Raw genomic sequence first — 14,657 nt, forward strand, 5'->3', positions numbered from 1 at the left:
TGTTTCACATATGATAATATACAGATTTCAGTGCTATTCTCTCAAATCATCCCACCCTCGCTTTCTCCCACAGAGTCCAAAAATCTGTTCTTTACATCTGTGTCTCTTTTGCTGTCTCGCATATAGGGTCATTGTTACCATCTTTCTAAATTCCGTATATATGCATTAATATACTGTATTGGTGTTTTTCTTTCTGACTTACTTCACTCTGTATAATAGGCTCCAGTTTCATCCACCTCACTAGAACTGATTCAAATGTATTCTTTTTAATGGCTGAGTAATACTCCATGGTGTATATGTACCACAGCTTTCTTATCCATTCGTCTGCAGATGGACATCTAGGTTGCTTCCATGTCCTGGCTATTGTGAACAGTTGCACCCCACTTTGATCCACTCCCATGGTTTAAGCGCTGGCTCCCGGATGGCGGAAGTGAGGCCTTCCGACTCTCACCTCCTCGCTGCCTCCCTTTTCCGCAGATGATGACCCAGGTGGAGGGACAGCAGAAGAACCTGGTGCACGCCATCGAGTCTCTCCCGGGGTCTGGTCCCCTCACTGCCTTGGACCAGGACTTACTGCTCCTGAAAGCTACCTCTGCGGCCACCCTCAGCTGCCTCGGGGAGTGCCTGAGCCTGCTCCAGCAGAGTCTGCACCACGCCGGCCAGCCCAGCCACAGGCCGGGGGCCTCGGGTAAGACCTCCCCGGCGGCGGCGCGCGCGGGTCTGCGAGTGTGCGTTGTCCACTGTGCGCACGTGCATGTCTGTCCGCGGTGACCTTCTTCCTTTAAATCTATCCATCTTGCCTTTTATCCAGGCACTTCTGTGTTTACCCCTTCTCAAACTCGCGTGGGCTGTCTCTATTTTTTTTCATTTCACCCGTTAGCAATGTGCCCTCCTATCAACAATTTAACATTTTCATGAATACTATGGAATTCCTTTGAGACTTGCTAGCATTCAGTTCTCCGTTGCCTTCTGTTTTGTGAATTTTGCACTCAATGTTGTGTTTGCAAGATCTATTGCTCTGCAGCATCTGGTCTGCTATTTCTAACTGTGCCTGTGGTGTGTATCCCCACCTCCTCCCATGATGAACAGCCGCCTTGCCTCCTGCTCTCTGCCTGCGGCCACCATGCCCTCCTCTTTCCTGTCTCCTCAGGGCCCAGTGTGAGATTTTCTCTGAGATACATAACAGAAGCATTTCTAGTTGTTTATCAAGAAGTTCGAGATAATAATCAACTCCCTGCAGAGGCTCCAGTCCTTTTGAAGGAAGGTTTCATCAATAAGCAGATAGAAAGATACTAGGGAAGATTGAATTAAATGATAAAGGTGAAAATGGCTTGAGATGGGTCATGTCGTAGGGAATTATAAAGTATTAGAAGAGATGCACTGACGCCTCACTGAGCTTTGTTGCCCAGGGTTCAATTAATTAATGAAGAATGAGGCAGTTCAGGTGATGGGAAGCCAAGCCAGGTTATGACGAATGGTCTGTATTTCACATTTCCTCCAGGTCCCCACTGCCCGCCCCTGTCACCAGGGTTGAAAGGTGATGTTGGTTTCCCAGAGTCAGCTGTAGGGGCGGGGGGCTTGAGTTTCTTCTGTAGTACCCACCGTCATTACTCAGCTCTGATTCTATCAGTGTCTACCTTTTGCTACCCGCTTTATGAAATCTTCACGAAGTAGATATCGTCATGCCCACCATGTGGGTGAGCTGAGCTGAGGCTCAGAGCAGGTAAGTGACCTGCCCGAAGCCACCCTGGTATCGCAGAGCAAAGTCCAGGGGTGGGCTCTACCCTCTGTGGCAGCCGCCTGGGGTCCTTTGTCCAAACCAGAATGGACCACCCAGTAGACTCTGGATTCCCCAGACTGGGGCTGTCACACCTTAATTCTCCGACACTGTTCTGCTCACAGCTTAATTTTCTCAGGGCAGGTATTTGTATTTTTTTCTTTATTGTTTGGGAAATAGTTTGAGACTTCTGAAAAAGTTACAAGAATAGTATGAAAAATTCTCATCGATCTCCAAATTCTCCAAATGCTATTACCATGTTTGCCCCATCTTTTCTGTATGTATAAGCCTATTATAATATTCTAGCCACTAAAAAGTAAGTTGCCGATGATATGTATCTTTACTTTTCTATGCCTCAGTGTGAATTTCCTTAAAAAAGGGCACTCTTCTCTGTAGTAACAGTACCATGGTCCAAATCGAGAAATTAACATAAATACAATCCTCTTCCTAATTTGCAGACCTTACTAAATTTTTTTTAAAATTGTATTTGTTTATATTTTTGGCCTGGCTGGGTCTTCGTTGCTGCATGTGGGTTTTCTCTAGTGATGAGCAGGGGTTACTCTCCAGCTGCAGTTGTACCGGCTTCTCATTGCGGGGGCTTCTCTTGTGGAGAACAGGCTCTAGGGCACACAGGCTTCAGCAGTTGTAGCTCTTGAACTCTGTGGAGTGTGGGCTCAGTAGGTGTGTTGCATGGACTTAGTTGTCCCATGGCATTGTCAGCTCCCCTGACCAAGGATTGAACCCATGTCCTCTGCGTTGGCAGGCAGATTCTTAACCACTGACCACCAGGGAAGTCCCGACTTTTCTGAATTTTGCCTATGACTCTACCAGTGTCTTCTCTAACAAAAGAAAAAACATTCAGGTGCCTGATCTGGGCTTGGGAGAGGCGTGTGTGTCCAGGTACAGAGTGAAGGCACCCCATGTGCTTTTTTCCTTGCCTTTTTCTTCTCTACTTGAGAAGTCTCATTGAAAAATGAGACTCCCTGACTTTTCCTGATCTGGATGGAGCCTCAGTGACTGCTTTAGGCGTTGGGCACACCTCAGCATTAGACTGGGTGCTTCTCAAAGTTCCTAGAATTCTTCTTGCACCAGAACCTGCTTCTAGGCTCTGTGAACAAGTGGGCTCATTCCAAGAAGGAGTGGATAAGAAACTTGAACCATTTTCTTGTGCCTGAAATTCATGCCTTACCTTTTTCTTCAGGTGACTTTCTAGTAAATTTCTAATTTTCCTTCCAGATTTTCATTCTTTCTCTGGGGTTTTTTAAGGGCTGGAGGGACAAAGCTTGAGGTAGAATGTCAGATGTGGTGAGAGGTTGAAATGGGGACTATTTGTGGGGGAGGCGGGAGACCACGCAATGTCTGGACACTGCTGCACCCACCTTGCTGCCTTCTGTGGGGAGTGGTCATCCTGTCCCTTCCTGGACCTGACCCTGTTGTCCACCCACCCTTCCTTTTAGCCGTTTTTACTGGGGAACTTGGCTGAAGGTTGGAGAATAGAGCATTAAGCATCATAAAGGTTATTGTGTTTCCTTGTCTTCCTAACCCTTTCCAAAGTTATATTCCATATAACACAGCCCTTTGGATTTTAAAACATTTCTGCACATGTCTTTTAAATCTCTGCCGCACATTTGGGGGAAAGAAGGTGGAATTACATCCTCATCCAAAGCATCATAGTTGCCTGCAGTTAAAACAGAATTCCAGAATCTCAAGCTAATGGAATGGAAGAGCCTAGTGACCCCAGGAGTGTCATCTCAAAATGCATTTGTTAAGAACCTCAGGGCTCTTGGGGTTGATGGGGGCTGTAGCAGCCTGACTCCTGCTGATAAAAACTTAACGGTTATATCCAAGGAGTGCCAGACTGGGTTGATGGAAATAAAAATCTCGTTAAAGTGAACCTCTATCAGGCTTTCCTCCAGAGCAGCGGTCCCTAGCCTTTTGGGCACTGGGAACCGGCTTTGTGAAAGACACTGTTTCCATGGACCGGAAGCTGGGGGATGGTTTCCAGATGATTCAAGCGAATTCACTTATTGCTCACTTTATTTCTAATCTAATGCCACCACTGACCTGACAGGAGGTGCCAGTCTGTGGCTCAGAGGTTGGGGACCCTTGCTCTAGAGTTTCAGGGGGCAGGGGAGGGGTGGGTGGGGCACAGGTAGGTCAGCACAGCTTGTATCTGTGGGCACTGTTCATGAAGGCCTCTGCTTTCTGATCCCTCCTGCACTGATTTTTTTCTTTTTCTTTCTGCCCCTCTTCGGAATCAAAACCTAATCTGTGATCTCCCAGCATCTTCTGTAGCTTCTCGTTGCATCTTCTGGGGAACCTGGCGGCGGCTCTAGAGCCTTTGTCATGCAGATGTTGCTCCCCGACCTCAATTTCATTTCAAACAGAGCGACTGGAACAAGCTGGAGAATTACTTGAGCTCCCATCTGTGCCCACCTACACATTTCAGGCTCGGGTCCTGTCTCCGATGTTACCTCTGAGATAATTCAGGGCTGAAATGCTTCATCTAACTTCTGTTTATGGAGAGGTTTGTAGGTAAAATTTGTAAAGGAACTTGGCTTCTTGGTCCAGGCTTATGTTCCCCGGTTCTCCTCTGTCCTGGTGACTGAATCTTCTCCAGTGTTTTGATGAAGGCAGATGCTTGATGGGATGGGGCATGTGGGCATCTGGTTTCCCGAGTCCAGATATGTGCCTCTGATTTTCTGTGGTGTGACAAGTCAGGGCTGCTCCAGAGCTGGAGACGGCTGGGCTGCTTGGGAGTCTGTGCTGGAGGGGGATTCCAGACCTTAAAGTGGTCTGTGGGGGCAGAGCAGTCTGCTGCCTGTGCTTCTGGGGCGTTCCTCACCTGATCCGGGGAACATGATTCAGAGGCAGCACAGACACCTGTGATCAGACCATGTTCTAGTGCACTGTGAGAGCTGGCTCTCACATTATAGTGGGTGCGGGACAAGCTGCTGCAGTGAGGGTGGCAGAGGAATCCCCATGGATGATGTTCATGCCCTTGGACATGAATCAGGGCCAGAGACCAAGACACATGTAATTGAAGAGAGGGGAACCAGAACAGAATTTAATATGCACTTCTTAACTTGCCTTTCCAGTAACTTTCTCATTCTCTTTTAAGATTTATAGGGATTGTCAGTTAATAAGCCAGTTGCATTGGTTCCTGCTGTTTTGGGGTTTGGCCAAGAGGGTCAAATAGATGAGACTTTTTTTTTCTTTTGGCCATACCACTCAGCATGTGGGATCCAGTTCCCTCATCAGGGATTGAACTCAGGCCTCCTGTATTGGAAGCATGGAGTCTTAACCACTGGACCATCAGGAAAGTCCTGGTGAGACTATTGTAGGGACTTTTCTGGGCTTTTCCCACTTGTTGACTTCTTCCTTCTGCTCTGCTTCATTTTTTCCCAGAAACATCTTCAGATTCTCAACTTTCATCCCTTTTCCCCACTCAGACCCCTTTTTTTCCTCTGTCTCTACAATGTCTGTCTTTTCTCAACCTCTATCCATCCTTCTTTCCTGACACCCAGTGTTTCTGTTGGCTGTGCATCCTATTTAGGTCACCTTCCCTTATTTTGTGATTAAAAGTCAAGATAAAAATGTGCACTGGGAAGACCCAAAGGGATCGGGTAGAGAGGGAGGTGGGAGAGGGGATCGGGATGGGGAATACATGTAAATCCATGGCTGATTCATGTCAATGTATGACAAAAACCACTGCAATATTGTAAAGTAATTAGCCTCCAACTAATAAAAAATAAATGGGAAAAAATAAAAATAAACAAAAAACCCCACAAAAAATGTGATGATCCCTTCAGTAAGCAGCATATTGGGAAACACTACCATTGCAGAATATTTCAGATGGGTAGTTTTATTTATTTACTTTTATACAGCAGTCAAAACTGATTGATTGGCACTTCCTCCGTAAAGAAAGCCATCAGATCCTGCCATACCAGCATTTCATCATAAGTACACCCTATGTTTTTCCCATGTTTGTAAATGTCAGCCTTACTCATTTGGGGAAAGCCCTCTCAGACTGACTGCACCTAGGAGGCGGGAGTTCACTGTGTTTCAGGAAGAGTGGGGGGCCTTCCAGTGCCTCCCCTGTCACTGGCCTCCAGCGCTGCCTCCAGCGCTCCAGCAAGGGGTAAGCTGAGGCCAAGGGCAGAGTCAGTCCCACAGTCAAAGCTTTAAGCCTGTGGTTAAATCTGTAGCTTTCCTTCTGCTTCCGGTTGGTTAAGAGAGCCAGAAAGGTTTTTTCCCCCCCTTTTTCTTGGGCTTCTTGTGTCTACTAAGTGTTGTGTGAGGAGCTGCAGGCATGCGTCGAAACCTGGTGCAAGCACTAGTTTGCAAATTGGTGAACACCTGACCCATTGCCTTCCTCCTCTCTCCCATTGGATCATCTCCGATGGTCTGCCACTCAGGAGCTTTAGGGTGGACTAGAAAGTGAAAGGCAATTGACATACAGCCAGTAGGCTACGGTCAGCAGCCACGTGGTCATGTTAGACCCTGGTTTTCTTTGCATTTGTCCTTGCTGGTATGTCTCTGATCGCCTCTCTATCATAGACCTTCTGAGTCACTTTCTATAGGTGAGGCATGTTTTCTCACCTGTCCAACACATCCATAGTGAAACACACCGTGAGCCTTTGTGCCACTAAGAAAACGCTGTCAACTAAACTATGACACGTCATTGAGCATAAGATGAACTCCGATTTCAGAGATGTTAAAATGTGAAAATTGGCGTGTCTTTGGATTATTGAAATCTGGTTGAGACTTGTGTTTTGTTTTATGACACCGTCTTGAGAATTTATCTTTCAGACACAGAATGCAGTCCAGTCATTTATTGTTTTCCCTTACAGTGCTGCTTGTTTTCCTTGGTCTCCATTATGCTTTTTGTTTCTGTATTTGTGCTGCTTTTCTTGTTTCCTCTCATTTTGCCACACAGGTTGTGTTTCCTTTTCTTTAGCATTTTGGGGGAAAATATGTATATAAATTATAGTAGTGGTCACATTGCAGTCTTCATAAGGATTCATTGACTTGTAGTATTCTAATTGTCAAAATCAAGAATGCCGCACTATAGGGTGATGAAGACTCAGAATACTTTAATTTCCTTCTTTTCTTAGTGGACTTCCCAATGTTTGATTAGAATATAATGTGGGAGATATTATCAATATTTTAATATTAATTTAATACTTAATAATGTGTAATAATGATTAGATCTCTTTAAAAGAATTTTGACTTAATAGTCAGTGATGTTATCATGTTTTCAAGAAGCATTTAAATTCAGTTCCAGGGCTGGGATGGCGTATGATGAGTGGAACACCTCCTTTGAGCACAAATTTAACGGTACCAAAGTCATTAAGATAAATGACGTTTTAATGCAATATCTTGAAACCAAAATGAATGCAAAAAAATCCAGGATGAACAAAATATCAAAATCTTAAAAGATAGGACTTGACTGGGTGAGGCAACTGAGCCTGAGTCCTTTAAGACATTTTTTTATTCTGACATAATTTTGATTTAAACAGTATTGCATGAACATGCCATTTATCTTGATTACTGAGTGTTTTGCTGCCTCTTTAAATTTTACCCAGAGGCAAGTGCCTTTTTTCCTGCCCTGAGTCCCAGCCCTGCTCAGCCTTATGTTCAGCTGGGTTCATTGCTCACTGCCTGTCCTTTTCCACGGCTTCTCCAGTCTTGAGTTCTTTATCCTGCTGCTTTTCTTCATGTGTTGGGATATGACCTCAGGTCATTTTTTTCCCCAGAAAGTGGGATATTTTCTGAGTCCGTGCAGTGGTGCTCAGAAGGCACAGAGCGTAGAGTTTGAGAGTCTGGGCCCTGGGGACAGATGGCCTGGGTGTTCATCTGCCATTTACCCCTGACGCTTACTGGCTCTGCATGCCTTTTTGTTTATCTGTCAAGAAGTAAGTCCTAGGATTAGATTAGATCGTCATTAGATGTCATTAGAATTAGATGAGCTAACGCACAAAAATTTCATATGATAGGGACTTGCCTGGTGGCTCAGTGGTTAAGACTCTTCACTCCAAGTGTGGGGGCCCAGATGTGATCCCTGATTGGGGAGCTAGATTCAGTAGGCTGCAACTGGGAGTTTGCATGCCACAACTAAAGATGCTGCAAATACAAAAGGAAGAAGAAGAAGATCCTGCGTGCCACAACTAAGACCTGGCCCAGCCAAATAAATAAATATTAAATAATAATTTTAAAAAGAAATTTTTTGTATAGTAGTCCTTGGCACCTAGCAAGAGCTCAACAAATGCTGACTCTTTTCAGCAGAGGAAAGATAATTTGTCTGAAGACAAGCATTATCTTTCCAGCCCTGCACCCACAGGGAAATATGTAGATATTCATTTACATTCTTCTCTTCATCTGTCGTCTTTTGGCATTTAGTGTTGTAGCAAAAGCCAAGACTAGCTTGATTTTTTTTTTTTTTACCCCTTTAAGGCAGGTCTAACTGTTCTGCCTAAATGATTGGAAAATTTTTCCTCTTGATTTTTTTTTTTAATTAAAAAGTGTTGCCAAACTTAATGAGCCAGGCATTCATTAAACTATTCTATTTTTGTGTGTGTTTGACATTTCAGTAAGAGAAAAAACCTAAGAAAATATCGAAAGCTCTCTAGATATGAGTCTTTTCCCATTGGTTTTGCTGGACTGTGGTGGGCTGTTTTCACGGGATCCGCAACCCACTCTTCAGCTCCAGCTGTGTTTCTTTACTTCTGTTATTGTTTATTGTTTTTGTTCCATTTGTTCCACTGATCTCTTTTCACTTAAAGGTCTCTGCCGTGTATCTTCTGTCTTTAAAAAATTTTACTATTATTATTTATTTTTGTCTGCACTAGGTCTTCATCGCTGTGTATGGGCTTTCTCTAGTTGCAGTGAGTGGGGGCCAGTCTCTAGTTGTGGTTTGCGGGCTTCTCATTGTGGCAGCTTCTCCTGTTGCAGATTATGGGCTCTAGAGCACTGGCTCAGTCGTTGCGGGGCATGGTCTTAGGTGCTCCATGGCATGTGGGATCTTCCTGGGCTAGGGATCGAACACATGACCCCTGCATTGGTAGATGGCTTCTTAATCTCTGGACCACCAGGGAAGTCCTGAATCTTCTGTCTCATTGCTGACCCTTGTGCCCTTGGCAGCTGCTCACTAATAGAACTTCATCTTGACACACTACTTACTTGACTTTCTACAGTGTTGATCCTGTTTTCCCCTTGTTTCAGTATTAACCTTAATTCTGCTAATGTTGGCTTCATTTCCTCATCATAAGTCCTTCCTGCCTCCACCTCTTTCTTCACCTCAGCCTGTTTTCTTCTCCTGGCTCTGTGTTCTTGTTCCATAGTGGTTACTTTATTTTGTATTATTTCAAGGATACACCTCTCCTGATGTTTTCTCTGACACCTTACCATTTAGAGTAAATTTCAGAGATATGTTGTTCCTCTCAGCCTTTTGAGTACCCTTCTCAGAATACTGTTGTTTTTCCTCAAGCACTGTAGAGTCCTTTAAAAAGGACTCTAAACAGGACTCTAAAAAGGAGTCCTTTAAAAACAAAAAAATAGTGGAAACTTTTAGAATTAGCCAGCTGCACTCAGTTTAGATGATCCCAATTTCATTGGCAACATCCAAAGCATCACAGTCAGGAGCCAATTGGACATAGGCCTTCTTCCCTCCATCGGGCCTGATCAGGGTGTTGACCTTGGCCGTGTTGACGTCATAGAACGCCTTCACAGCTGTTTAATCTGGTGGTGCTGGCCTTGACATCCACAGTGAACACCGGGTGTGTTGTGTCTGCTGTTACCTTCATGGCTGACTTGCTGGTTGAGGGGAACTTGATGGCGTGGTGGTCACACTTGTTTCCCCCAGGGGCACTCTTCTGAGGGCATTTGGGCTCCCTCCTGAGCCAGTGGACAACGAGTGACGTGTGGATCATCTTCTTTTTTCGTTTTATGGCCGTGGACGCCTTTCAACACTGCTTTCTTGGCCTTCAAGGTCTTTGCTTTGGCTTCCACTTTGGGAAGGGCTGGGGCTGAGAGGAAGAAGGAAAATGAGGGTGCAGGGGCACCCACTGCCGAGCTTCAGTACAGAATTGATCAATTTATACAGCCTTTTTCATTCACTCTGTTAGAATTTTCCCCCTCTATCCAGACTCCCAAACCAGTGACTGGGGATCAGAGCGGCTGGACTGGTCTCCTGTCCTCACTCACTGGGCTTTCATGCTCGGAATCTGTAGAATGTACAAAAACTACATTTCCCAGCATGCATTGCCACCCCCCCTTCCTGTCTTGGTCTTTGTCTCAGGATGCTGTGTTTCAAGGCCAGGCCAGACTCTACTTCCTGCCCCATTGTCTCTCTCCTGGTTATCACCTCTGACTGACGGTGGCATGGAGGGGAGCAAGGGGCAGAGTTGAGGTTTGAGAGTAATGGAACACTGTCCTGATTGCCTATGAAGAGTGAGTGTTAGTCACTCAGTCATGTCTGACTCTTTGTGACCCCATAGACTGTAACCCACCAGGCTCCTCTGTCCATGGAATTCTCCAGGCAAGAATACTGGAGTGGGTTGGGGTTCTTCCCCACCCGGGAATCAAACCCAGGTCTCTTGCACTGCAGGCAGATCCTTTATCATCTGAGCCACCAGAAGGAAAGCAGATTTTTTCCCCTAGTGCCTTTCAAGTTTTCCTAATTACTCTGGAGGACATTTTCTACTTATATAATGAAATAAAATGTGAAACAAGTAGTACCTCTGTATTTATGAGACAGCTGCCCAGTATTTAAGATCTGAATCTAACTTCTGGTCTCTGAGCAGGAGTTGGTCAGCATAACAGGTAAGAAGTACCTTTCCACCTTTCTGAGGGCAGATTCTGGGCCTTGGAACCCTGGTTGTTTTTTTCAGTCCAGCCCCATCCACCTTCTATTTATGGGGCTTCTTTCCAAACCTGTCCTTAGCTCACCCTTCAGCCTTTGATTTTAGTTTTATGAGTTTTTGCCTTTTTAAAAAATAACATCAAAGACTGGCATATGGATGACTATTTTGTCATTAAAAAAGAGTGGTAAAATATACATATCAGAAAATTTGACTTCCTAACCATTTTTAAGTATTCAACTCAGTAGTGTTAAATATATTCATATTATTGTATGACCAAACTCTCGAACCCTTTTCATCTTGCAAAGCTGAACCTCTGTACCCAGTAAGCAATAACCCTCCTTCCTCACTCCCTTTCCTGCTGTGTCCCCAGACCCTTTTCATCAACATTCTACATACACCCATTTTGAAATTAAAGATATCCGAAAGTCTTAATGGTCCTTCGCTCATTAGGCACAGTTGTAGTGAGCACACACTCCTTGCCAGACCCTGTCGTAGGTTCTGGGAAATCAGCACTGAGCAAGATCAGTATGGCCTCTGTTTTTAAGAAGCTGAGTTTTTAGGGAGAAGAGGAAGGCAGACAATAAACGAATGAAGAGAGTGAGTTCAGTTCAGTTGCTCAGTCGTGTCCAACTCTTTGTGACCCCATGGACTGCAGCATGCCCGGCCATCTCCTGGAACTTGCTCAAACTCATGTCCATCGAGTTGGTGATGCTGTTCGACCACCTCATCCTCTGTCGTCCCCTTCTCCTCCTGCCTTCAGTCTCTCCCAGCATCAGGGTCTTTTCCAGTGAGTCAGTTTTCTGCATCAGGTGGTCAAAGGATTGGAGAGTGAGTTCCAATCGCACTAAGAGCTGGGAGACAGTACAACAACTATTGGGACTGAGGGGAGCCTGCAGCATGCTCCCTTGGCCAGCGTGGTCCTGGGCAGGGGGCCTCTGTGAGGGAGTGATGGTTGAGTCGATCCCTGGATTTATGTGGGAGACCTCCTCCACCAGGTAGATGAATGAAGGATGTCAGTCTTAGCAGGGAAATAGTGCCCACAAAGACTCTCACTACCTTGAAGAGTTTGAAACAACATAGCCTTGCTTGGGCATTGTGAGCAGCAGGGGGAGAAGGAGCAGATGGCGGGCAGCGTCTGAGGCACTGGAGGGCCGCGGAGTTCTAGTTCGTGTGAGGCAGTCTGCATGCGCCAGCCTTCCCACACTCACTCACTCCTGCTCTCGGGCTGAGGACGGAATCCCCAGGTTCAGCTGAGTGTGAGGCCAGTTCTTTTTCTAATGGCAGGACTGCTGTGGGGTATAGAAATCTGCCCCCAGTTACTTCCTGTCCCCTTCGGAAGCATATGCAACTATTCTACAGTGACCCGTGACTCAGACAGGTCGGGGATGCCCCGGGGGCACAGTGCTTAAAGAACCCACCTGCCAATGCAGGAGCCACAGGAAACCCGGGTTCGATCCCTGGGTCGGGAAAATCCCCTGGAGGAGGGCATGGCAACCCACTCCAGTATTCTTGCCTGGAGAATCCCAGGGACAGAGGAGCCTGGCGGGCTACAGTTTGTGGGGTCGCAGAGTCAGACACAGCTGAGCATGCGTGCTTACAAAGGTTAGTATTAGAAAGGTTTTCTTGTTGTTCTCAAGGATTTAGGGAGGATTAGAAAAATGCTTTATAGGGAATTCCCTGGCAGTCCAGTGGTTAGGACTCTTGATTCCACTGCTGGAGGCCTGGGTTCAATCTCTGATCATGGCACTAAGATCCTGCAAGCCACGTGGCATGACCAAATAAAGAAAGAGAGAAGAAAATAAATGATTTATAAACACCAATGTGGTAACCCCAAAGAGTTTTTGCTATAATGGCATGACCACATCTGTCTTCAGTGATGTGGCTTCTTGACTTCTGCCACGCTGGCTGCATCCAGTGGCTGTGGGCTTGTGAACGTCATCACACTGCAGATGTCTTTTCTCAGCTCTGGTCATCAGATTGCACTCAAACTGCATTTTGAGCAGCCTGTGTCTGATAAAATTCTACTTTGTTTATTTTTATTTTTTTGGCCACATCGTGCGGGATCTTTCCTGACCAGGGATTGAACTTACGCCCCCTGCCTTGGGAACTACAGGATCATCAGGGAAGTCCTCGACTTTTGGTTTTTTATTGTAACTATTTTAAAGTATTTTTAAACAGGTAAAAAAAAATAATAATAAACACCCTTAAGGAAATATGGCGAACATGAATTGTTTTAGTCCAAGAATGGGGAGAGACACAGCCTATGGTGATTCTGATATGGCCATTATGCAGAAACCCGTTCATGAATAGATGATCTGAATCTACACTTCATTCCACTGAACCAACCGAAATCCACCACCATCCACTTAAAACTGGGCCCACTTCACGTTGGGCTTCTTATCTAGTGTGATACCTCTTGAGCTCTAAAGGTTGGATTTGGAAAATGCTTGGCATCATCCTTGGTCTTTATTTCAGAAAGCATCCTGGGATGGCACGGGCCCAAGTCACACTCCACGGAGCAGCTGAAAAATGGGACACTTGGCTCCTTGCCATCAGCCAGCGCCAGCATCACCTGGGCCATTTTACCCAACTCCACGGAGGATGAGCAAACCTTCCCGCCAGAGCCAGAGCCAGAGCCAGAGCCAGAGGTAAGCCGGCTGCCCTCTCTAGCACCGTGTGTGGCTTTGTGTTAGTGCTTGCTTGCTGGGAAAGAGAGTAATTATATTTGTAACTTGCTCATCTCTGGATTTTAAGAGGAGACCAATAATAAAATGGAAGCATCACCCGGGGAGACAAAATCACCCCCGAGCATGCCTGTTCTCCTGCCTGGCAGTTGCCGTGGGCGAATTATGATGCAACCGATGGGGAATCTCCTATTTTCACTGAAACGGAAGTTATTTTCATATTGAGCAGGAGAGATTCGAACGCACTCGCTGACGTGACGCCTGTTGACATGACGGGAGCAGTTACAATATATTCTATCACTCCCCTAAAAATAGCGGCTTCTTTGTGTTGGTTGTGCTGATACCCTGAGCTCCTGCCTCCCACGTGCACTCCCCGCATGCTGCAGGACCGGGCGAGCCCACGGGCAGCGGCTGGGGCTCTTCCGGGCGCTGCGCTGCAGCCCAGGTCCAGGGAGGAGCAGCCCTGTCGACCTTAGCGGCCAGCCAGACCCCCACAGGCTCACTGGGCCCTGCGATCCGCCTGCACGATGCTCCTTGACCAACGGCGCGTCTGAGTGGCAGCTGGAGAGAAGCCAAATGCAGCCTGCCTTGTGTTCGTCTCTCCCGTGTCACGAGTGAATTTCTGTTTTCTCTGTTTCTTTGGATGCACATTTCCTGTTGACATGATCTTGTGAACCGGGCTGGGACCTACTGTAACCATATGTTAGAGATTGTTCTTCGTTTGAATTGAAATCACTTTGGCTAGAAAGTTATAGAACAGGATCTGTTTTGTAAGGGTGCACGCCCCAGAGCAGCGTCTTGGATCAAATGGTCTTGGTCCTCCACTGGCATTTTTCTCCCAGCTTCACATGGTTCTTTTCTCCGAGGGTGACTAAAGGGCCTAGATCTTCCAGAGGCAGGGTCAGCCTGCCCACAAGTATTTTGTCAGCATCTGTAAGGTGACTTTGCAGAGTATGAAATGATAGGGGATGTGAGATTTTGAGAGGCCTTTGCCTCTGGCCGTGCACCGAGTTTCAGGTGGGAAACACTTGCAGCTGACATGTAGTTGCCTTGCAAGGTAAGTTGGAAACTGAGAGGATGATCGGAGCTTGGGATCAGGTAGCTCTGTTGAGAGCCTTGGGTGGGTCATGTTTGAGGAGGGGTGCTTCGCTGCTGAGGGGCTGAGAACTCCAGTCCCTTCCATTCCATTGGGAAAGACGTTTGGGACTTCACACCATAATACACATATTAAAACTTGCTCTAGAAGGACATGAAGAGAGAAATTCTTAGATCTTCAGAAACAAATTCTGTGCACAGCAGCATCACGGAAACCCTAGCAGAGACTGTCACCTA

The 14,657-nt window shown here is 46.2% G+C and overlaps 1 protein-coding gene across 4 annotated transcripts in view; it reads left to right on the forward strand.

The window, feature by feature from the left end:
- OSBPL10 (oxysterol binding protein like 10) overlaps positions 1-14,657 on the forward strand; it is a 308,456-nt gene that overhangs the window by 225,254 nt on the left and 68,545 nt on the right. For 3 of the 4 annotated variants that reach the window (XM_043443184.1, XM_043443182.1, XM_043443185.1), the window contains exons 5-6: positions 478-688; positions 13,117-13,281. In XM_043443184.1, the coding sequence (XP_043299119.1) occupies positions 478-688; positions 13,117-13,281 (376 nt within the window). Of the gene's footprint in view, positions 1-477; positions 689-13,116; positions 13,287-14,657 lie in introns of all 4 variants that reach the window. The other variant, XM_043443183.1, reaches the window with a different exon arrangement.

The sequence above is a fragment of the Cervus canadensis genome, chromosome 22 (assembly GCF_019320065.1).
Source record: "Cervus canadensis isolate Bull #8, Minnesota chromosome 22, ASM1932006v1, whole genome shotgun sequence".
In the NCBI taxonomy this organism is placed as follows: Eukaryota; Metazoa; Chordata; class Mammalia; order Artiodactyla; family Cervidae; genus Cervus; species Cervus canadensis.